Source organism: Gymnoscopelus microlampas (genome assembly GCF_963454915.1).
Source record: "Gymnoscopelus microlampas genome assembly, chromosome: 17".
Lineage (NCBI taxonomy): Eukaryota > Metazoa > Chordata > Actinopteri > Myctophiformes > Myctophidae > Gymnoscopelus > Gymnoscopelus microlampas.
Window position 1 is genome coordinate 1,143,336 of NC_139954.1, and position 23,975 is coordinate 1,167,310.

Consider the following 23,975-nt stretch of genomic DNA (forward strand, 5'->3'; position numbering starts at 1 on the left):
TTGACTGGTGTCATTTCTTCCTGCCTGTCTGTCTGTGAGCCGTGCTGGTCTGAATGACACTCCAGTCTTTGGCAGTTTATTTATAATCAATCAATCTATACATTTTAACATATAAATAGGTCATGTAGTTAACCAACATTCATTCCTTTCCATATGCAGCTGCTATTTAAAATATTTCATTTCAAAATGTGCTCCTGTTCATGTTTGTTCACCACACCAAGAAGACACGCACTGATACATGAGTGACAGCTGCTACTCATAACCTTGGACATGCCCAACACGCTGGTTCTGAAACGCCAGAATACAATATACGCTGAGCGTATAGTCTCTGCCCTGCCAAGGCAAAGTGCAGTAACGACGAAAAAAAAGTGATTCAACTGGTCAGCCAAATGAGGTATCGGCATATAAGTGATATTACACTAATTGTCTCCGCCAGGCCGAAAGGCATGGCGAGAGAGTATGTTTTGCCCCGTGTCCGTCCGTCCGTCCGTCCGTGTGTCTTTAAGATTTTTCATATTCCATCCTGATTGACTAAAAATGGCTTCCAAAGTTTGCAGGAGTGCTCCGTTTTGAACAAAATGCCTGAAATCATGAACACAGCATGCAATTTCCTTGACATTTTGCACGCGTATTTCCACTATGCCGAGGAAGAAATGCCACTTGAACATTTTCAAATTAGCCTCATGGTGGCGCTATAACAGGCCGATTCGTGTTTTTACCTATAACTGCACCGATCGGTGTAAAACTTTGTAAGCGCACACCCTAGAGGTCAAAGAAAAACCCTTGCCCTGCATTTTTCCCATCTGCCTTTTATAGCGCCACCAGGAGGCCGACTTATGTAAAACAATTGTTTTTATATTACTCCTTCCGATTGTATCCAAATTTCACGCAAATCGGTACACTTGATCTCTATAGTCATGTGATCAAGATGGATGTGTTTGCTTTTTCATATTCCATCCTGATTGGCTAAGATTGACATCTAAAGTTTAAGTAGTGCCTTGTTTTGAACAAAATGCCGCAAATCATGAACGCAGCATCCGATTGCGGTCAAACTTTGCACGCACATTCACACTATGTGGAGGAGCAAATGCCACCCTTTTAACATTGGCCTGTTATAGCGCCACCAGCAGGTCTAATTTAGCAAAACACATTTTTTGAACAAAATGCCTCAAATCATGAATGCAGTCAGTGTCCGATTGCCGTGCAAGGCCTAAGGGATGGCACCCTTTTCACATTGGCTTATTATAGCGCCACCAGGAGGATAGCACCATGAAGCTGGACAGCAAAAAGTGTGGAAGGAGGACGCCCCTGCCATGCAGAGGACCTTGATATCATGTCCTGTGTTCTCTAAATCAAGCTTGAATTGTTTTAATCTATTAATGCGTTAATGTTTACCTATCTGTGGAGGCTGGGAGGATGCTGTGAGGAGACTGCTACCTGAAGACTCTCCAACATAACTGACATCTGCTAGGGGGGGCGGAGAGAGAGAGAGAGAGAGAGAGAGAGAGAGAGAGAGAGAGAGAGAGAGAGAGAGAGAGAGAGAGAGAGAGAGAGAGAGAGAGAGAGAGGGGTACAACGTTTCACAGGTGTCTTCATATACATACTTGGGTATCTGTAGTGACAACAAACTCATTAACTTGGAACACACACTGAGCCTCTGTAGTAGACTACAGCTGCACTTACTTTGCCGTCTTAGGGTGTTGGGGTACAAACATGACATACAAAAATGTATGCTAGTGTTCTATCAGTTAGTCTTGGAAGCCTTGTCAGATTTGGCATTGTTGTTTGTTTTGATAATCTCTCAGTGCAACTGAGGTCCAAATTGGTCCGACTGATGCAGGCAACAGGGAAGATTATAGGAGTAAGATGGCTCTCTGACCAATCTCTGCAGTCTATTTTTGAGCATGCTACTCTAGAGACGTTAAAGTGCAAGACCACTTTGGAAGAGCTTTCGGTTGTGTAGTTACCTTGCCATGATGGAACTCCAAAGGTGGACAAGACGTAGAAAATAATTGCTCCATCGATTAGAAATTGATAATTCAAAATATGCTCCTCATTGACTTTGTACGGTAAAACAGCTCTCAAAGTCATTCTTTTAGCAAGTAAACAAACACAAACAAAGTTGATTCAGTCAACATAGAACATCACCAAACCCAGTACTGTTTATTTTTTTCATAAAAAAGTCAATGAGTAGCATATTTTGAATCATCAATTTCTAATCAATGGAGCAATTATTTTTGATTTCTTGTACACCATGTTACATCATGGCAAGGTAACAACACAACAAGCCAAACCTCTACCAAAGTGGTCTTGCCCTTTACCCATGTTCTGCATGATGAGTATGAATTAATGCCACCTGGTAGAAGGTACCCCTAGTTTAAGCGTGGCTTAAATAGATTTAAATACTACTTTGTACCTGTGTCAACTAAACTGTTAAATGATGCTTGTGGGCTACAAAGTTTGCATTGAACTTGACTTTGACACTAGTCAGTCTACCAGTAGTGCTCGTGTGTGTGTGTGTGTGTGTGTGTGTGTGTGTGTGTGTGTGTGTGTGTGTGTGTGTGTGCGTGCGTGCGTGCGTGCGTGCGTGCGTGTGTGTGTGTGCGTGCGTTCACGCGCATGTGTGAGTGAGTGAGTGAGTGAGTGAGTGAGTGAGTGAGTGAGTGAGTGAGTGTGTGTGTGTGTGTGTGTGTGTGTGTGTGTGTGTGTGTGTGTGTGTGTGTGTGTGTGTGTGTGTGTGTGTGTGTGTGTGTGTACCTTTGTGTATGTTGGTAAACCCATCCAGCAGATCATTCCTGTTGATCTCTTTCAGCACATAGATCATGACCTCAGCAGCAGCATTACTGGTGTAGGTCTGTATGATCAGATCAGCAGTGTCCCTCATGTTAGCGTTCTCGAGATGGCTCTTTTTGATTGGTTGGAAACCTTCAATGTTTTGCAAAACCCATTTGAAATCCTCGAAGTCTCCTTGTCCCAAGTTCTTCAGAGTTCGGAAGATTTTCATTTTCATGGCTGATTCCTGGTACAGACAGAATTTATGTTAACATCTCAGCTTCATTCAATTAATTGTTTGCCTTTGTTTGTGAAGAGATTTAACACTAGCTTTAGTTGAAGTTATGTACAGTACAGTATACAATCTCTTATACAGTACAGTATAAGATAATACACATTAATGTACATGTTTCAATATAACTTAATCTATATGCATAATATAGACACATATGTCAGTGAAAGCAAAGCCATATATATAAAACATGGTTACTGATGAGACATACATTTTAGTATTTATTTTTTGGTCCCTGAGATTATTAAAGTCATGAACAATGACAAAACAAAACAAAACAAAACAAAACTGCTTGTTCAAAGCCTTCAATATATAAACAACACTTTTTGTTCACAAGAGAGCACCCACTGGTCCACCCATCAAATGAGCATGTTTCAAGGCAATGCTCGGCATTCATCAATCTGTCATCAATACTTTCTGGAGTTATGCCACAATTTGGAAACTCAGTTAAGGAGAGAAACCCGCCGCTTGAATGCCATACCTGTGCCAGTGCAGGTGCTCTCCATATTGGGGTTTTCGATCAGTGTTATGTACGGTATGTCATCGCCAACCATTAGCAGAATGATTCCAGCAGTGCTGGTGACTATAAAGTATCAGTGCAGCCGACCGAAATGGAGCGTCCGCCATTGAAATCTTGTCTCCGCTCCGTTTTAAAACTTCAAAACGCTCTCAAACTTTTTTTTTTGGTGGCACGGAAATTACTTTTAAGATATCGTTCGGAGAGAATTTAGTTGTTTAACTTCATATATGTGGTCAATTAATCATGACAGAGCCTATTTGAAAATACAAATTCAGAGAACCGGCAGGGGTGGGCAGTGACTTATGTATCCGAATAAGCAACCTATTTTCGGCATGGCCCTTTCAAAAGTCCCATTGCGTCACTTGCTCTGGTGGTGGTGTAACGAACTGCTGATTGGCTGAAGGGGAACAAACTGCTGATGGGTTGAAGGGGTTGTCAGTCAACGGTATTACTCCCGCCCAGCTCCAGCCCACAGCCAAAAAGCCCAACAGGCCCTCATGCCAGACTCACAACTGAAATCAAATACAAATGAGATTTCCAGAGGGAGGGTTTACAAGGCTAACTATAAAGTTCCTTTCTCTGCAATGTATCAACATGTATTTACGGTGATCCTCAGCTAACTGTGACTATGAGACAATTTCATAAGGTCGCTGGTTGGTGCATTTTATTGTAGGATAAAGTAGTGTGTCTCAACCACCATCCATGGATGATCACCAGTCATTTAAAACTATCATTCCATAAATGTTCAGGTCATTTGTGATGCCAGCCTTGCCAGGCTATCTCTCCTAAACTTTCCCACCTGCTCTCACAGGAGACGCATGACTCTGTGTTTCAACAGGTAACAGTCTTCCACGCCGACATCTCGCCACTCCGACTAGTGGCTTCCGCGTGCGGTTAGGGTTAGGGTGAGGGTTAGGTATAGGGTTCGTTAACGTCGGAAAGGCGACATGTCGGAAAGCCGCCATGTAACCGTTTCAACACAGCAGCATGGGGACACCTCTTCAGGAGGATACACTGCAGGGTGTGGAAATTGATCCAAAAAGTGTCCAAATGACAAACATTTTGGTGTGATTGATGTACTAGATCAGAGGTCTTAAACAGGGGGTCCTCAGATTACTACAGGGGGACTGACAAATCTTTGTGTGATATATATATATTCTTTTACATTAACCACTTTTTTATTTTTTATCCCGCTATTTTGTAACCCTTATTTTTCACCCGGTGGCAATTTTTTAAGTGATCCCCCTTTTTTTCCTTTTTTTACATTAACCATTTAGCACCCTTAGATATGATGCATATTTTGAGTGTGTCACGCAATACAAGTGACTGGAATGCCAGACAGCCTATTGGCTCAACCATACCATAACTGCTTGTTTTCACTGGGCTGTAGGCTATTTACAATATGTTGGTAAAAGCTGACAATTATTAGAAGGGATCCATAGAAGAAGTGGTTGCCATGTTGAAATGTCTTTCCAGTGACTTTTAGAAGCCCTTTAAAACTCAAATTCTCAATTTATGCTATATGGTCAATTTAAATGTTCAGTTTGTATTTATTTAGCTTTAACTAATATTAAAGACAGATAAAAGATCAATACATAAAATTATTGTGAATGTTATTGCAATGTTATGTAACCATTGTGGTAAAAGATACATTTCAATATTGATAGTCCAGTCAATATGTGGTTTGACCCTGTGGAAATTGTTTTGGGTTTCGATTAAGGTCTTAAGGTTTAATGTGATACTAAGGGTAAACCAAATAACATATTAAAGATTTATTATTTTATACTTAGTGATATATATATATATATATATATATATATATATATATATATATATATATATATATATATATATATATATATATATATATATATACATATATATAATATATAGCTATAGTTTTTTATGGTATTCCTGGCCATCATGGACAATCCCTCCCACCCCTACATGACACTGTGGCAGGGCAGAGAAGCTCCTTTAGCAACAGACTGTTGTTACATCCAAGTTGTAAGAAGGAGCGCTACAGGAGATATGTTCTGCCTGCAGCAATAAGACTGTACAACTCCTCATCTGGTTGGCTTGATCAAGCTGATCAGGCTGTTTAAGATGGGGGATGTGGGATGCAAGCCATCTGAGTCTTTAGTAGTGTTTGGTCTGTAAATTTTTTATATTGTAGGGTGACTATGCCTAGATGCCTAATTTAGATGTTTTCATTATTATAATGTGTTTTTATTGATGTCTCTATGAGAGTTGCTGTAACACCTTAATTTAATAAAGTACCTACCTATCTATTCTTTAAAAAAAAAAGAATCAGGTGTGACCTGTTCTCAATGTATATGTGCACATTGGCACCCTTACCGGAGGGTCATTACTGCGACGGCGTTTGGGTGGGGGTATCACATCTCTGTCACTGTTGATGTCCATAACACTGTCAGACATCTGAGAGAGAGAAGCAATAGAAGTAGCAAGTTATAATGAAGGTCCACATTTAAAAGACCAATTCACCCATTTTCATCTTCAAATCAGTTGTTCTCCTAGGAAAAGGGATATCACTATTGGTTCATTGGAGTCATTGGGCCTCATTCCCCAATTACTAGCACTCATTTCTGTAATGTTCATGATCTGACAGTATTTGATTTGATCCACAAGGGGGCGCTTTGTATTGCAGAATGTTAGAAACACCACTGAAGGAGAGCGCCCCGTTGGTCATGTGATGTTGTTTGTCAGGAAATGATTTTCATTACTACTTGGATGTTACTGGAGTGAATAAAAACCTCTGGAGTTAAAGAATTGTTTTGGGGCTTCATTCAAGAACTTTATACTGGTGACAAGGATTTAAAATAATAACAACAACAACAACAACAACAACAACAAAAAAAGGAAAGTAAAAAAAAAAAAAAAAGACCATGGCTGCTGCATTACCATCATTCCCTGCTTTTGATATTAATGATGATCAGAACTCTTCTGTCCGATGGAAGAAGTGGATACAGCGATTTGAAAACTTCCTCATTGCTCTGGATGTAAAGGATGACACAAGGAAACGTGCTATGCTTTTGCACTATGCTGGGGAAGGTGTACAGGACATCTTTGATACACTCACAGACACTGGGGAAGCAAAAGACTACAAACGTGCTAAAGACAAACTGAGTGAGTACTTTCCCCCAAAATCAACATTACCTACGAGACCTACAAATTCAGACAAGCTAAAGAACTAGCAGGAGAATCACTTGACTCTTATCACACAAGGCTGCGGCAACTGGCAGCAACTTGTGATTTTCATGATGTTGAAAGGGAGATCAAAACTATGATCATTCAAACATGCACATGCAATAAACTACGACGTCAAGCACTACAGAAACCAGACATGACCTTGTCTGAGCTACTGTTATTATAGTCCATGGGCCAGACGAGATGTCGGTACACCGAAAGGTGGCAAAGGTTACTTATCATTTTTGAGAAGCTCTATGTCTGTAGATAACATTTTGGTATGATAACCCTTCCTGGGTCACAGCTAAATTGGTGTTATCAGGTGCTGAAGTTACCCTCCCCCATTGAAAAAAGCCATTTTAGATGCAGGTGCATATCTTGGTATTGGCACCTGTTGAGTACATATTTCAATATCTTTCACTATAGTGTTTGGTATCATTTTTAAGGGGACACTTTAAGCTTTCATTCAAGCCCTTTTGTGTATATGTGGGACAAGTACAGTGGATACTGGAGCTCTTCAAACTTCGAATAAAACATTTTTAACACAATATTTGCCAAAATCATATTTTTTCTTTTAGTCCTGTGCCATTGAGAAACATCAGTGGCACAAAACACAAAATCTGGAATGCTGACATGACCCTAAGGATTCAGGAAATGTATAATTTACCCATATTATTTCATTTTGAGGGACAGATTTTCAGCCTTATATTAAACAAGCAGTTTTAACGCGAAACTAATCAGACCATAGTCAGTTACAACACAGACTCGTTTTAAGTATTTGTTCAATAGTAGCATTTTATAATAAAGCCGTTCATGAGTCACAGTAGTAGTCAAATCAACATGAAAGTATATGCATGAAATGATGTGTCCTTTTATCTACATAATGCTGTATATACAGCAGTAACAACAGTGTAGTAACATCAATATAGATATACATTGTGCAACATTGGGTTGATCGCACTATATAAGAGACTTCAGTCCTTTGTGCAGACCCACTTTATTTTTTGTTCAGTTTTCTCCTTGTTATTCTTTATTTCCTTTTTTCTCTTTTTGTCTCTTTTTTCCCAATGTCCTTGTTCATGGTCTAGCTGCCGGGTAGAAGTTTTTTTCCAAACCTAGGGCCATGTTACACATTAAAACTGGTCATCAATTTCTCCATCTGACTCCCCAAGTTCAAATTCTGTTCCAGTGAACAGAATCCAGTGAATGGCCAGCTTGCCATCGTTGTCGGTCCATCCATGGAGAATAGGGCTTGGCACAACAGGAGATGCCTGTTGATGGTCCATTGTGGAACCTTGGGCCGTCAACCTTTACTTTATAGAGTGTGGAGCACAGTAGCTGTGCTCTAGTAAGAAGGAAGGCCTTGACAGCCACAGCGTTGATATACTGAATGTTATAGATAAGAACTTCAGAATTCTCCAGGCGCTCAACCGAACGCTTGTTTGCATGCAGACCTAGATGTGGAGCGAATTGCCTTCGTGATATATCAGGTCGTATTGTTTTAATATCATTAATTTGCTGTTCTTTTATCCACATAGTATAAAGGGAGTCTCCCTTGTTTGTCAATAAAGATGCCTTGCGCATGTGAACGGTAATTTCTGTGTATGTCGTCTATAAACTGGACTTTAGGGTTCATTGAACCAAGAGTGACAGGTCTGCCACGGCACATCACTGTAGACAGCAGTTCCAGATTGCTGCCTGGTAGTGGTTGAGTTGGAAAGAATGGAAATGGCAGTCTCTCTGCCTTCTGGATGTCTTATTTGGACATGGTTTAAATCATGTTGGGCCTCATTCGAGCATCTAGAGAGGGAGAGTGGATGCTTCACCTGGCAAGCATTCGAGCAATGATTCCTTGGTGCTTTGCATATGACCAAATTAATTATGCACGGTACCTTCCCTACTATTACGCCCAAATGTCTCAACTGCCCATCACACACCCAGATGTGTATACAGAATTCATGGAAGGGGGTTTCTCAGTTCAAATGGGCTCCACCAATCCCTTTCCCCGAATCCCTGTTGACCAAGCCATAGAAGAAACGGTGAACAAAGACACCCAGACAGCTGGAGGGACAAAGGGATTCAGCTTGAAGCCAGGAGCTGTGATAACCTTACAGCCGAGTACAGAACCTTGTTCCTCAGACATCTGAGAGACTTGATAGGTCAAGGCAGTTACAAGCTGTCCCATCCAGATCTACAGGGTCCAAGGATCAAAATAAATTATGAGGATGTCAAGGCTTTCATTGACCATATGGAGAATAACTGGTTCAATCCTGTGGCTCCAAATGGCATTGATCTGGTTGGCCTCTCCACTGGCTCCATTGCACCACCTGATGTGACCAGGGATCTCTTGAGAGTTCCTGAGATAGGCGAAGAGTTGCACTCCACGCATGAGGAAGCTGATACTCATTTGCTTCGCCATGCCTTGCATGCATCTAATGCAGGCTCACAGGCAGTAGTAATTACAGCTGAAGATACTGATGTCATGGTGCTCTGTCTTGGCTTCCAGAAAGATATTGCCTGTCCCATCTATCAAAAATGTGGGACACAGAACCGCACACGTTTTCTGGACATCACAAAACTGGTAGGCTCAATCGGACGTAGTGTATGTGACGGCCTAATTGGCTTACCCACCTTCACAGGATGTGACACAGTGAGTGCATTCGCCGGTCGAGGGAAGCTGAATGCTCTGAAGATGAGGACCCTTTCTGGCAAGATACTTTCAGTCAACTGGGGAAGTCATGGAATGTATCTGATGATCTCTTCCAGAAAATTGAGAAGTTTACCTGTTGCATGTACATCGCCAATAGCAGCACAGGTGATGTAAATAAGATGTAAGTAAGCTGCGCCACAAACTGTTCTGCACCAAAAGGGGGGAAATCGAATCCAGCCAGCTGCCACCATGTAGAGATTGTCCCTATATGCATTATTGAACGGGCAAACTACCAGGCAGCAATCTGGAACTGCTGTCTACAGGCATCTCCTGTTGTGCCAAGCCCTATTCTTCATGGATGTACGTACCGACAGCGATGGCAAGCTGGCCATTCACTGGATGCGTTCCCCACCTAAACCAGATGTGGTCTTGGAGCTGTTGTCCTGCAAGTGTGTGCAAACTGCCAGATTGCACGTGCCTGTAATGGACTGACCTGCACCGACATGTGCAGGTTGCAGACCTGCAGCAACCAATACAGGCAGATGATCCACAACCAGAATTTGAACTTGGGGAGTCAGATGGAGAAATTGATGACCAGTTTTAATGTGTAACATGGCCCTAGGCTTGGAAAAAAACTTCTACCCGGCAGATAGACCATGAACAAGGACATTGGGAAAAAAGAGACAAAAAGAGAAAAAAGGAAATAAAGAATACGCCATACAAGGAAGAAACTGAGCAAAAATAAAGTGGGTCTGCACAAAGGACTGAAGTCTCTTGTATAGTGTGATCAACCCAATGTTGCACAATGTATATCTATATACTGTTGATGTTACTACACTGTTACTGCTGATATACAGTATATGTAGATAAAAGGAAACATAATTTCATGCACATACTTTCATGTTGATTTGACTACTACTGTGACTCATGAACTGCTTTATTATAAAATGCTACTATTGAACAAATGCTTAAAACAAGTCTGTGTTGTAACTGACTATGGTCTGATTAGTTTCGCGTTAAAACTGCTTGTTTAATATAAGGCTGAAAATCTGTCCCTCAGAATGAAATAATATGGGTAAATTATACATTTCCCGAATCCTTAGGGTCATGTCAGCATTCCAGATTTTGTGTTTTGTGCCACTGATGTTTTTTGATGGCACAGGACTAAAAGAAAAAATATGATTTCGGCAAATATTGTGTTAAAAATGTTTTATTCGAAGTTTGAAGAGCTCCAGTATCCACTGTACTTGTCCCACATATACACAAAAGGGTTTGAATGAAAGCTTAAAGTGTCCCCTTAAAAATGATACCAAACACTATAGTGAAAGATATTGAAATATATACTCAACAGGTGCCAATACCAAGATATGCACCTGCATCTAAAATGGCTTTTTTCAATGGGGGAGGGTAACTTCAGCACCTGATAACACCAATTTAGCTGTGACTCAGGAAGGGTTATCATACCAAAATGTTATCTACAGACATAGAGCTTCTCAAAAATGATAAGTAACCTTTGCCACCTTTCGGTGTACCGACATCTCGTCTGGCCCATGGACTATTAGGAAGAACCATGGCGCTTGCTGAGATTCATCTGGAATGGAACAACCACAACACAGTGCAATCCAAGAACATACAAGGGAAGATGTTATGGCTGTGGATGTGGAGAGGGGAGCTGTAAAGAAAAGATGCTACAATTGCTCTGGTACCTTTCCCCATCGTGATGGCATGCCATGCCCTGCACGAGGGAAAATGTGCAATGCCTGTGGAAAACAAGGACATTTTGCAAAATTTGAAAAATTGAAAGAGAAAGACATCTCACACCTACTGTGGATGATGTGATACAATCACTCAATGGAGCCAGGTTTTTCTCAAAGTTGGATTTAAATTGTGGGTATCATCAGCTAGAATTAGAGCCATCCTCACGGTACATCACAACATTCTCCACTCATGTAGGACTGCGACGTTATAAGAGACTGAGTTTTGGGGTCTCCTCAGCTGCAGAGGTGTTCCAAAATGCCATTCAACAAACCCTGGACGGCATCCCAGGCGTTATTAACCTAAGTGATGATATCTTGGTGTTTGGCAGAACGAAGGCTGCTCATGATCAAGCTCTGAGAGCAACATTTGAGCGACTGAAGGAGAAGAACCTGACTCTCAACAAGGCCAAGTGCTCCTATGCACAAACGACTCTGGATTTTTTTGGCTACACATTCTCAGATGGAGGATTTTCTCCAGATCCTAAGAAGGTTCAGGCGCTCCACAACGCTCCTGCCCCAAACAATGCCAGTGAAGTTCGCAGTTTGATTGGCATGGCCAATTACAGTGCCCGTTTCATTAAAGATTTTGCCACAATAACTCAACTGCTGAGAGACCTTACAAAAAATAATGCTCGTTGGAGTTGGACAGAAGATCACCAGAGGTCTCTTGATGAGATGAAACAAAGCTTGACAACTGATGCTGTGATGACCTATTTTGACCCACATAAACTAACTGAACTGGTAGTTGATGCAAGTCCAGTGGGCGTTGGAGCTGTACTGGCCCAGAGAAATGGCCCGACTGAACCGACCAGAGTGCTAAGCTATACAAGTAGAGCACTGTCCCCCATTGAACAAAAATATTCACAAACAGAACGCGAAGCTCTTGCTATTGTGTGGGGCTGTGAACATTTTCACATATACCTGTATGGGGCACCCTTTACCCTAATTACTGATCATAAACCACTGGAGTGGATTTTCAACAACCCCAAATCCAAACCACCTGCTCGTATAGAGCGCTGGAGTCTACGTCTGCAGCCCTACAATTACACAGTACGCTACAAAGCTGGTAAAGACAATCCAGCAGATTATATGTCACGACACATTGCACAGGTGTCACACATCTCGCTGGACGCTTCAGGAGATGAACAGCAAGCAGAAGAATATATACACTTCGTTACTACAAATGCTGTTCCCAAGGCGATGACACTGGCCGAAATCCAGGATGCAACTAAAGCTGACCCTACTCTATGTGAAGTCATTCGGCTCATTAAAACAGGCTCATGGTGGTCACTGTCTCAAAAGAAGGATTTTCCTGATGGAGTTGATGTCGCTGCACTGTTGTCATACAAGAGAATCAAAGATGAATTGACTGTAACTGCTACAGATGACACAGTGCTACGGGGCACAAGGATTGTTGTCCCCAATTCTTTGCAAGTCAGGGCAATATCACTTGCACATGAAGGCCATCAAGGCGTGGTCAAAACCAAGAAGTTGATCAGGGAAAAAGTCTGGTTCCCTGGTATTGACAGACAAGTAGAAACCATGATAGCTGGCTGTCTCCGCTGTCAGGCTGTTGTACCTAATCACACACAAGAACCTCTCCGCATGTCTGAGCTGCCGTCATCACCCTGGGAAAAGGTTGGTGTTGATTTCTGTGGTCCATTCCCCTCTGGTGATTATCTTTTAGTGGTAATTGATGAATACTCCAGGTATCCAGAAGTAGAGATTCTACAGTCCACGTCAGCCAGGGCCACAATTCCTAAACTTGACAAAATATTCTCTACACTGGGAATTCCGTTTCAGGTTAAAACAGATAATGGCCCTCCTTTCCAGGGTTCTGAATTTGCAGATTTTGCAGCGTATCTGGGTTTCAAACATAGGAAAATAACGCCACTGTGGCCTCAGGCCAATGCAGAAGCCGAACGCTTCATGCGTACCCTTGAAAAGACTATACGTGCTGCTCATGTTGAGGGCCGTCCTTGGAAACAAACTCTGTATACATTCCTCCGCAATTACCGTGCCACGCCTCACTGTTCGACTGGCATGGCTCCTGCCGATGTGCTGTTTGGTAGGCCCCTGAGAATCAAGCTACCTGAGGCCCCTCTTCCCCTCCACTCTCACAGGGATGCAAAGCTACGTCAAGCAGATGCAGTGGCAAAGGACAAAATGAAAGTCTATGCTGACAGGGTGCGTCATGCTGCTCCGTTGGCTCTGAAAGTGGGAGACGTAGTCCTGTGTCGTCAAAAGAAGGAGGGGAAACTATGCCCTGCTTACAATCCCCGACCTTACAAGGTCATCGCTATCAAAGGTTCCATGGTCACAGCTAAAAATAATAACCATGTCATCACCCGAAACTCATCCCACTTCAAACCTCTACTGGTGGTCAACGACTACCACTCCCAGGGTGGGTCAAAGACTGTGGATGTCGGAGAAGTTGCTATGGACTGGTCAGCAATGCAAAACCCAGAGCCCCTAGCCCCAGAGCCCTTTGCCCCTAACACACCTCAGTCACAGTCACCTGTCCGTAGATACCCAGTCAGGTCAACAGAGGACCCCCATCATACCTGGCTGATTTTGATTAATGTGAAAGGGTCCAGTACAATGCATGCTATGTTCTTTATATGTGTGTTCACAACTGCTGTAAAAAAAAAAAAAAAAAAAAAGAGACAGTGTTGAACTGAGTGTCAGTTGGAATGAAAGAAAAATATTTGTTGAAATGTAAACAGCTGTTTAAAAAAAAAAAAAAAAAAAAAGAATTAAGGAGAAGAGGGTTGTAATGTTCATGATCTGACAGTATTTGATTTGATCCACAAGGGGGCGCTTTGTATTGCAGAATGTTAGAAACACCACTGAAGGAGAGCGCCCCGTTGGTCATGTGATGTTGTTTGTCAGGAAATGATTTTCATTACTACTTGGATGTTACTGAGTGAAGGAGTGAATAAAAACCTCTGGAGTTAAAGAATTGTTTTGGGGCTTCATTCAAGAACTTTATAATTTCCACGTTAAAGAGTCTGATTCATCAAAAAGAAAATGTCTGTGAATTTTGACAGATGTCCGCTCAAAGTCACGTCTGCTCGGAGGCAGACTTACATGGGACCAAAGCTTGCGTATGTCAAAAGAATGCCTTTTTCTTACAACCGTGCCAAACTTCAAATAAAATATGTATATACCCGATATTTGTCGACACATAAGCCTATACATTTTTTTTTAAACTAAATATGTCAAACGATCTATTGCTTGGATGCATATTATAGACATGATGCAAATTCAACTCTTTTTTTTTCCTTTTCAGTTGATGCAGTTGGAGCTGAATTGTTAGTTCTCGCCGCGTTTGCCGTTTCTGCAAGTGTGGCCACAGTTTCGCCTATCATTTCCTTTCATGCCAACTCCAACGTTGCGCTATTAATTTATAATATTGACCGGGTTACTGTAGTAACCTATAGTTCTACTTCAGTACTCTGCTTCGAGGTCTCGCTATGGGAGAGATTTGATAAACTCCCTGATTGTAATTCCGAAGTTTCGAGTTACCAGCCCGAGTTATGACAATGCCTGGAAGTGACACCTAGGACCGCACTCGCCACCAGAGTTGTGATCACGTCCTAATTGTATAAAACCTGGCAAGGTTTAAGGGCAAAGCCCAACCAGCTACATCACAGGCACCCTGAATAGAGACGCCTCTTAGACAGGGCCCAAGATGTCGTCGCACCCTCCGTGTCTCTAAAGCTGCTGGGGCACATACCACTACCTGAGTGGACCATTTAATGGCTTGTAACTCAGTGGGAAAACTATCTGTTTCAGGACATGTCAGCCACGCATGCGCGGCACCCATGTCCCAACAACCGAACTGATCCAAGATCAGTCCACACACATAATCAAGCCCAGTCCTGGGCAGAGACAGTGTAGTCTCCTGTCCACCTATGATGCTGAACAGATGCTAGGTCATCAGCAACTTAGTTTGAGCACCAGATGTTGCACACTTATCTGAGAAGGACAAAACAACTCTTCGAGTGGTCTGAGAAGGCAAAGTGTGGGTCGCCCCACACCATAGCTCAAACCTGCATAATTGGAGACGATACCCACAAGCAAACTTTAGTTGCCCAGATTCATCCTCTCACGGGCCAGGCTCAGAGAGCCTGGACAAAAGATCTCGCCCCCTGCCTGCATCAGTGTGATCTCTGAGAGCTAGTGACCCCACTCTGGGGCCACCAATATCACACTCAGCCCCTCCTCCCTTACTCTAGCGAGTGTGGGAGCTATGAGGGACAGTGGGGGAAATGCATACAAAACCCCCTGGGACACGGTGCACCAGTGCGTCTAGGCCCAGGGAGGCTGTTCCCCTCACTGAAAAATACAAGCAACATTTTGTGTTGTCTTGTGAGGCGAATAGATCTATCTGAGGCCGTCCAAAACAAACCCAGATCAGCTATGTCTGGGTGCAGTGACCATTCTCCGTAATGGCACCGTCCCCTGGACAGCAGGTCCGCCCCTAGGTTCTGGATCCCGGCCACATGCGATGCTCTGAGAGACAGCAATCGTGGCTCACTCCAGATAAGCAGTCTGTGTGCCAACTCGTGCAGCACACAAGACCTTGTGCTTCCCTGTCTGTTAACTCATTCCCTGCCAGACTTATTATGGCTGTGTTTGCCCACTGCCAGCGATTTAGTGTTTTTTATAACTTTAAAAAATTCGGGGGGTCCAGTGAGGTGGCGGTGAGGTCGTGGCGGGGAATTTGTTGACCCGCATGCGGAGTAACTTGGTGTCAGTCCCTCCGCAGATCGGGCAGAAGTCCGCCCCCTCGAGAAGCCCCTGCTTTGCATGGTTGATACCCAGACAAGCCACACACTGGGTGTGTTTGTCGTAGCCCGACATCAGCCGGTCAGAGCGTTTGCAGGACTTCTGCAGAGGGGTGGCGCTGGACCGGGTCTTCCGCCTGGTCCTGGATGCCATGCTCTTAGCTCGGCCTCTGGGGCTTGACTAAGGCTTGGGTGGGGAGTGAGATTAGCTCTGGGCAAGACTCACTCCTGACTGTGAAAAACTCTAGGAGGGCCTGCCAACCACGAGTTTCCCGTCGAGCTAGCTTTGATTGCTAGCGGGCCGCAACACATGGAGTCTACCGCCAGCTACCACGCGTTAGTCACTCGCTAGATTTCCGTGCTAACACATGCTATTAGGCTAAGCTGGAGTTGGCAAGCTAACAGTTAGCGATCAAAGCTAACTCGTAATAAAACGCTAGGAGTGAGCCCTAAGGCCACTAGTTCAGGAAATATGATGGGAAAATCACCTAGATTTGTTAGCGTCTCGCAGTCACAGAAGTCGATCCTGGCCTGCTGAAACGTAGTTCAGCTAACGAAACTGAGGAAATAAGCTCTGCGTTTCAGACGAGAAGAGGGAATGAAGGAAGGGCGGGACCTCCGGTCAGGGGAGCGAATCAGAATCCAACCAAATGGATTTTGTCTGGAAGTGTATCAAGAAAATGCTTCTGTGTTCGCGCCAGGGGGCCCAGCCTGTGCGTAATAACCCAGAGAGGAGACTCCTCTTACTGTAAGTGGACAACGCTGCTGTCAAACCACACACATTTAACAAATACACTCAAATGTAGAGATAAACACATGTCTACTTCTCCTCTTGTGGAAATCCGGAATCTGGCCACTCACACATAGTTATTTTATACCCACGTGTTGCTAATCAGTGCGTGGCCACTACAGCTGATGTGTTTGAAAGAGTATCCACGTCAGCTGCCCCTGAGGGCGTCAGTCCCTGTACATATGGAGTATGTAGACTGGAGAGATAGTCTTGACACAATAGAGAGCTGAAGGTAATGTGATGCCAAATACAGTTAACTTACCTTACGCTTATCCTTGCTGCTATCTTCATCCATTTTATTTTCCAGGTTCTCCTGAAAAATCATTGAAATACACTTTTAGCTGTTCAATAATTATGGATTTATTCGATTTAATAAAGACGCATTATGTTTAACATAATTTCTTCCTAACTATTGAAATATCCCAGTAGTATATTCCATAATGCAGGTTTTTACCTGTCTCACTTGGAGCAGGACTAGTGTTGCTAGTATTACTGAAATTCATTGAGCAGACACTCTTCACAGACTCTTCAGCTGGCTGATGGAGACTGATCTCGGGGAAAGATTTCTGGAATCATAAAAACAAATCACACCCAGTGTGAAGTGAGCGGTAACTTTGATGAGTTAATTTCATCAAGCTATATATGAACTAGAGGAACAACGTCAAATTCCTGTCCATTCATTTCAAGGCTGCTAAAAAATATATTTTACTCATGTTAACAGCTGTAAAGTATTTTTTACTGAATTTAACAGCAGTAAAGTATTTGTACTCACTTTAACAGCTGTAAAGTATTTCTACACACTTTAACAGCCGTAAAGTATTTCTACGCACTTTAAAAGCTGTAAAGTATTTGTACTCACTTTAACAGCTGTAACGTATTTTGACTCATTTTAACAGTTGTAAAGTATTTTTACTCACTTTAACAGCTGTAAAGTATGTTTACTCACTTTTACAGCTGTTAAATAGTTGTACTCACTTTAACAGCTGTAAAGTATTTCTACTCACTTTAACAGCTGTAAAGTACTTCTATTCATTTTAACAGCTGTAAACTATTTTTACTCACTTTAACAGCTGTAAAGTATTTTCACTCATTTTAACAGCTGTAAAGTATTTTACTCACTTTAACAGCTGTGTGTGTGTGTGTGTGTGTGTGTGTGTGTGTGTGTGTGTGTGTGTGTGTGTGTGTGTGTGTGTGTGTGTGTGTTTTAAAGGGGCACAGGTGTTGCACTGTGGTAGATTGCAGGTAGATTTTTCATTTGCAATATATGTTTTTTTAAGTTGCCCGACACTTTGGCAGGTGAGTCCCCCCACCCCAATAATAGTCCCAGGGGACAAAAATTAGGGGCCTCCGGAGCCTCCACACGACACATCAAACAGGGCAGAAACACTGCTCAGGGGATTGCCAAGACAATAGTCACACCAGGCGCCACGTGTGACCCCCAGGGGCCACATACGAGGCCCCCGAGGGGCCACAGGCACACCGTTGTTCTAACGGCTTGTAGATTAGTTATTTCTGGAGCACAACCACCCGCTAGGGTTGCCAACACCCAGAGATTGAAATAAGGGACACATCGTGGGCGCGCGAGTTCGCCGCACGGCAGAACATTGTTTGGGGGTCAAACCCCCCAAAACCCCTGAAATGCATAGAAAACTATGCATTATACATATAACACAATACAAACAACATTAGGCTACTACATCACACTTAAGGCCTTTGCAGACAGGGTGCTAACCCTTTTTGCACGGAATAAAACAGACAATATATTTTGTGTAAAGAATACATGGTTCTCTATGACCTCTTGCACACCGGCTCCGAATTTGCCGTGCGGCAAGTGGCTGCGGCGGTGTGCTTTTCATTTTTTTTCAATCGAACCCAGTTCGGTAAAAACGGATTGACCAATCGCACCCCGTCTGCAAAGGCCTTTACTGTAAGTTATATTCAGACCATAATCAGAAGGAAATTAAATGCAATGCTTCAGCCATACATCAGATATGTACTGTGTATGTATGTATGTTTTGCAGTTTGACATTGGCAGTTGTTTTCAAAAATAAAATAAAAATAATAATAATAAAAAAAAGTTAACTAGAAAATGTGCTCCTCGGAGCACAAGTCTCCGCCAGCAGACCCACATTAGTGAGGATTTTTATATTAAGGAATTTATTCCAAGATTGGAACTTTTTCTGCTAATATCTCCTGACTAAATGTTAGCTTGGCTGATGGCACTGATGTCACTTCAAAACATGCAATGCAATGTTTCGAAGTGATTCACCTATTTATAGGTATGTATTTCGTCATGCGTCTCGCTAGCCAATCAAAGCACACCCTTTCAACATAGTGTCACGTGTCACGTGAAGCTTGACCAATGTTAGCTTGGTGGAACCAAAGGAAATCAAACGAAAACATACTCTCCACCATGCCTTCGGCCTGGCGGAGACAATAATAAAAGCCTCATGTAGGCTGTACATGATTTGAACCTCCAAAATATACCCTTCAACTCATTGTTTACGCCATAATGACATCCACAGGTTTTATAGCAATTGTTGAAATGAGGCCTTAAATGTGAAATGTTCTACAAGCATGTTCAAATCGGATACAGGATAGGTGGGCACTATAGGGACATCTGGGCTATTTTCTCCAAAATGTTAAAAAAAAATAAAAAATGAAAATTGGTATTAAGTACACACACACACACACACACACACACACACACACACACACACACACACACACACACACACACACACACACACACACACACACACACACACACACACACACACACACACACAAGGAGTGCAGCTCACCAAGTCTGGTAAACCATCCCCCTTCCGGAAATCTAATTTGCATTTAATACAAATGAGATTTCCGGAATGGAAGGGGGGGGGGTGTACCAGACTACAGCTCACCTGCTGCAGCAGCCGCGAGGGGAGGAGGAGGAGGAAATTTCAGAATATCCACACAGTTTTGGGGCCAAGCACGTTGGCTGTTATGCTGTTGTAGCTCAGTCCGTGTCTAACTAACTATAAGCTTTAGTATGATATAGTAACACCTCATGCAGCAACTTGTTTTGGGTAGAACAATGTTAGAGGCACCTTCATTTTGTTTCGCACGCTTGAGCATGTCAATGCCAGCATGTTATGAAACCTCCCTCTGACATACAGTACAGTAGCTCTGGTCCATAGTGTTAGATAGTTCTAACATGTTATGAAACCTCCCTCTGACATACAGTAGCTCTGGTCCATGTTAGAGGGAGTTCTAACGTGGTGCCACAGGGTCAGACGGAGACACAAGGTGCAGAAGGCTCTGACACATCTCCACTCTCGGGCTTAACACAGTTTTTCTTCCCACTGTTTAGGGGGGCCGGGGCATCTGCCTCTCTATCTCCTCTCCAGCGCAGAAAGTCTCACAGAAGCACACGCGAGCGCACACACTGAGCCTGCCCTGTCAAGAGAGCGGCACCCCCAGGGTCCTAGCGCCCTTCGGTTACGGCACACAAACACATAGGCAGGCAGACTCACAGAATTTATTTTATTTTATAAGCATCTTCCCTTTGCCGGGACAAGTGAAGTCATGTACGGCATGCGCCTCTTTTGGTCAAAATACGGGGCGTCCCGACTAATACGGGACTGTTGGCAACCCTATCTCCGTCCTACGACAACTTATTCATTTCAGTCTCTCTCTCTCTCTCTCTCTCTCTCTCTCTCTCTCTCTCTCTCTCTCTTTCTCTCTCTCTCTCTCTCTCTCTCTCTCCTGGCAGTGGTGGGACAGGAGGATATCATAATTGCAACCGTCAGTCGGCTCTTGACAATCCCCTGAGCACCGGGGACCCCTCATTTTTGGCCCCGGGGGTCCACATGTGGGGGGGACTTTTATTGGGGTGGGGGGACTCACCTGCCAAAGTGTCGGGCTGCTTAAAAAAATTGTAATCTAGAAAATGTGCTCCTCGGAGCACAGGTCTCCGCCAGGGTGACATAAACATCAGGGTGACAAAAACAGGACAATGAAGTTTCAAGGCCATCGGACGCTGTGTTCATGATAGTATCACATTAGAAAGTGCTGCTCCTGATTAATTCTGTCTTACCTATTTATATTATTTGTGATGTCACGTGAAGCTTGACCAATGTTAGGTGTTCACAGACGGACGGACACACACACACACACACACACACACACGGACGGACAAAGTGAAAACATACTCTCCACCATGCCTTCGGCCTGACGGAGACAATAAAAAATCTACCTACAATAAATAGCCTGCTGGCAAACATTGAATACAAATAAATTCAATGCATTAGCTTAATTCTTGGCGATGAAAACTGTAACACGTCATCTCTCTTGTATCCAAAATAGTGCCAAATAACTATTAGGCACGTGTTCTTCTTGCTTGTTGTTGTCCTCCGGACTCATCACTCACCCCCGTTCAGCCATGCTTGCATACACACTGTTTTGTTTTACTCTACCAGCGTCTTCCTCCCCCCTCCCCTCCCCTGTATTGATATGTGTGTGTGCAAAGTTGCACAACTTTTTGTGTACGTTTAGACCCTCATAAACGCAATTCATTTGTGCAAAGAATAATTCCTTGCAGTTCAATAGGGCTTCGTACTGGTGCAGTGCTCGGCCTTGGACCCTAAGTCCAATTTCAGGACTTTGACACCAGATAGTAGTTTAATCTGAAGAATAACAATAGTTCGCTATTACATGACATCTAAGATCAGAATACAAATAAAAGGGGGGTTCTGCACTAACCTGTTTGGATGTAGAATTGCACAATCTTCTAATGTGAAGAGACAAGTTACAGTTGAGCTTTCATGACTGTAAGTTTCGTTTCTGTGAAATGACGCAGAGATGTCATTCACTCCCTGTTCCAAGTTAACTCTTTACAGGGACAGGGAGAGTGCCAGCACAGTGGTGGAAAAATTATTCAAATGTTTTACTTAAGTAAAAGTATCAATACTGCAATGTCGAAGTACTCTGATAGTAAAAGTCCCGAATTAAAAATGTACTTGAGTAAAAGTACAAAAGTATTGGTATCAAAATGTACTTAAAGTACTAAAAGTAAAAGTACAAAAATGTTTGAAAATAGCAGATCTACAAGCTCACAACGCGTTGCATCGTGAGCTTGTAGATCGGCTATTTTCACATAGCCTAGGTATAAAATAAGGCTGAAGTGGTTAATGTATGTTTTATAATGTAATAATTTATATCTGCAAAGTAACTAGTAACTAAAGTTGTCAAATAATTGTAGTTGAGTAAAAGTACAATATTTGCCTCTGAGATGTAGTGGAGTAGAAGTAAGAGTATAGACAATTGGAAATAATAAAAAAAAAGTAAAAGTACCTCAAAATGGTACTCAAATGTACTTCTCACACACTCACACCACTGGTGCCATGACCATATTCCAGTCTTGTCTGATCCTAGCTGGGAGGCAATTCGGCCAAAATCATACAAATTGTGCACTTGGTGACAAGCTTTAGATTTTTGCCAAGGTGTTAGGTATGGGCATAAGGTTTTCAAAAACCATCGCAAGCAAGTTGGGATCGCCCCCTAGTGGTCTGCTTGCAATGATTCCAATATTGGATTTGTCAGTATATGGTTCTGAATTCCCTCCAAGCTATCCTTTCAGTTCAGCTAAACAGGATGACAATTGTAGCCTACTGATTGTCACAAACTGCTATTACAGTAGTAGCATTAGTAAAACCACACAGTGATTTAACCCCTTGAGGTTTTTTTTATAAGGTGTAAGGTGAGAGAGAGAGAGAGAGAGAGAGAGAGAGAGAGAGAGAGAGAGAGAGAGAGAGAGAGAGAGAGAGAGAGAGAGAGAGAGAGAGAGAGAGAGAGAGAGAGAGAGACTGATTTAGAACTACCTGAATCATACATATTGTAGTGTTTTTCCTCTGAATGCCCCTAGAACTTATATGGTATCCTCCAAACAAGGCATTAGAACATATAACATTGCTAATCACAATTTTCATTGAATTATTAGTGTTTTATTCACCTTTGTTACACCTTTCCTGGTCAACAATGAAATAGACCATAGGAAATTAATGGGGAATATGGAACTATGGAAGACGGTACGGGTGCGCCTCCTGGTGGAGATTGTGTTTAACTGACTGCATCTTTCTAGTCTCTAAATGTGTAATCTGAGTTCCCAGAAGTTTTCGCCGGCTCGGCGAGGAACTTCTGGGCCAAACCCCCTGTATTTGTGGGCGGGATGTACGTCACGCTCTGAATCTGAGCGGACACGCCTCTTACCGGTTGCAACTCGTCTAAAAAGTCTGACGAGAGGCAAACAGCAGTACACAACAATGGCGGTCGAAATTTCTCAAGGGGAAATTGCTTCCCGTCGATCCTATTTAGATGCAACACCCACTGCATGTGGATCCCGCCCCCTATTCTTCATTGGCTGTTGATTTGAATCACAACGCAGTGGCCGCGCCCCCGCTGTCCAAACTCCGAGGCAATGCCTCCCAGACTACTAAATGTGTGGTTTCCAGTGATTTAAAGTAACTAAGTACATTTACTCAAGTACTGTACAATTTTGAGGTACTTTTACATTGCTGGAGTACTTCCAATTTTCAATCATTTTACTTCTACTCTACTTTTACTGACTTAAAAGTCTTAAAAAGACTGAAAAGTCAGTTGAACTTTAGCTATTTTCAAAAGATTTCAATACATTTCATAGGCTACATATAATACCTTGTGAAACGGGACACTTTGCAAAATAAGTACTTTTACTTTTGGTACTTTAAGCATATTTCGATGGCAATACTTTTGTACTTTAACTGAAGTAAATTTAGTTTACCGGACTTTCACTGTGAGTGTTTCTACATTGCGGTATTGATAATTTTACTTACGTAAAGAAATTGAGTACTTTTTCCGCCACTGGTGGTTTCCCAGAAACCACTAACCACCACTCGCGTGTTATTGCGAACATTGCAAAATGCACAGCCTCTGTGAGGAAGGAATCATCTTCAAGTATATGATAAATATTCTCAAATAGCCTACCGTGATATTGTGAATCCATAGTGTCATTGTGTCACGCTGTGTCTGTCTGTGTAGCTACAGTAAACATATACCAGACATTTTACCAGTCTCAACCAATCTTTGTGATTTCCTGTAATCAGCAGAAGTGTGAGTGTCAATGTCTTGTGTCAACTGTGTTTTTTTATCATCAGTTAGGCCGATCAAAGACAA

The 23,975-nt window shown here is 42.7% G+C and overlaps 1 protein-coding gene across 1 annotated transcript in view; it reads right to left on the reverse strand.

The window, feature by feature from the left end:
- Positions 1-21,605, reverse strand: part of LOC311065175 (uncharacterized protein) — a gene marked incomplete at its 3' end in the record, with an annotated part of 25,337 nt that extends 3,732 nt beyond the window's left edge. The window contains exons 1-6 of the mRNA XM_084085392.1: positions 21,528-21,605; positions 17,236-17,347; positions 17,044-17,094; positions 5,943-6,023; positions 2,758-3,019; positions 1,396-1,464 (exon numbers count right to left, since the gene is read on the reverse strand). Of these exons, the coding sequence (XP_083941518.1) occupies positions 1,396-1,464; positions 2,758-3,019; positions 5,943-6,023; positions 17,044-17,076 (445 nt within the window). The 5' untranslated portion in view covers positions 17,077-17,094; positions 17,236-17,347; positions 21,528-21,605. The remainder of the gene's footprint in view (positions 1-1,395; positions 1,465-2,757; positions 3,020-5,942; positions 6,024-17,043; positions 17,095-17,235; positions 17,348-21,527) is intronic.
- Between the last annotated feature and the right edge of the window lie 2,370 nt (positions 21,606-23,975).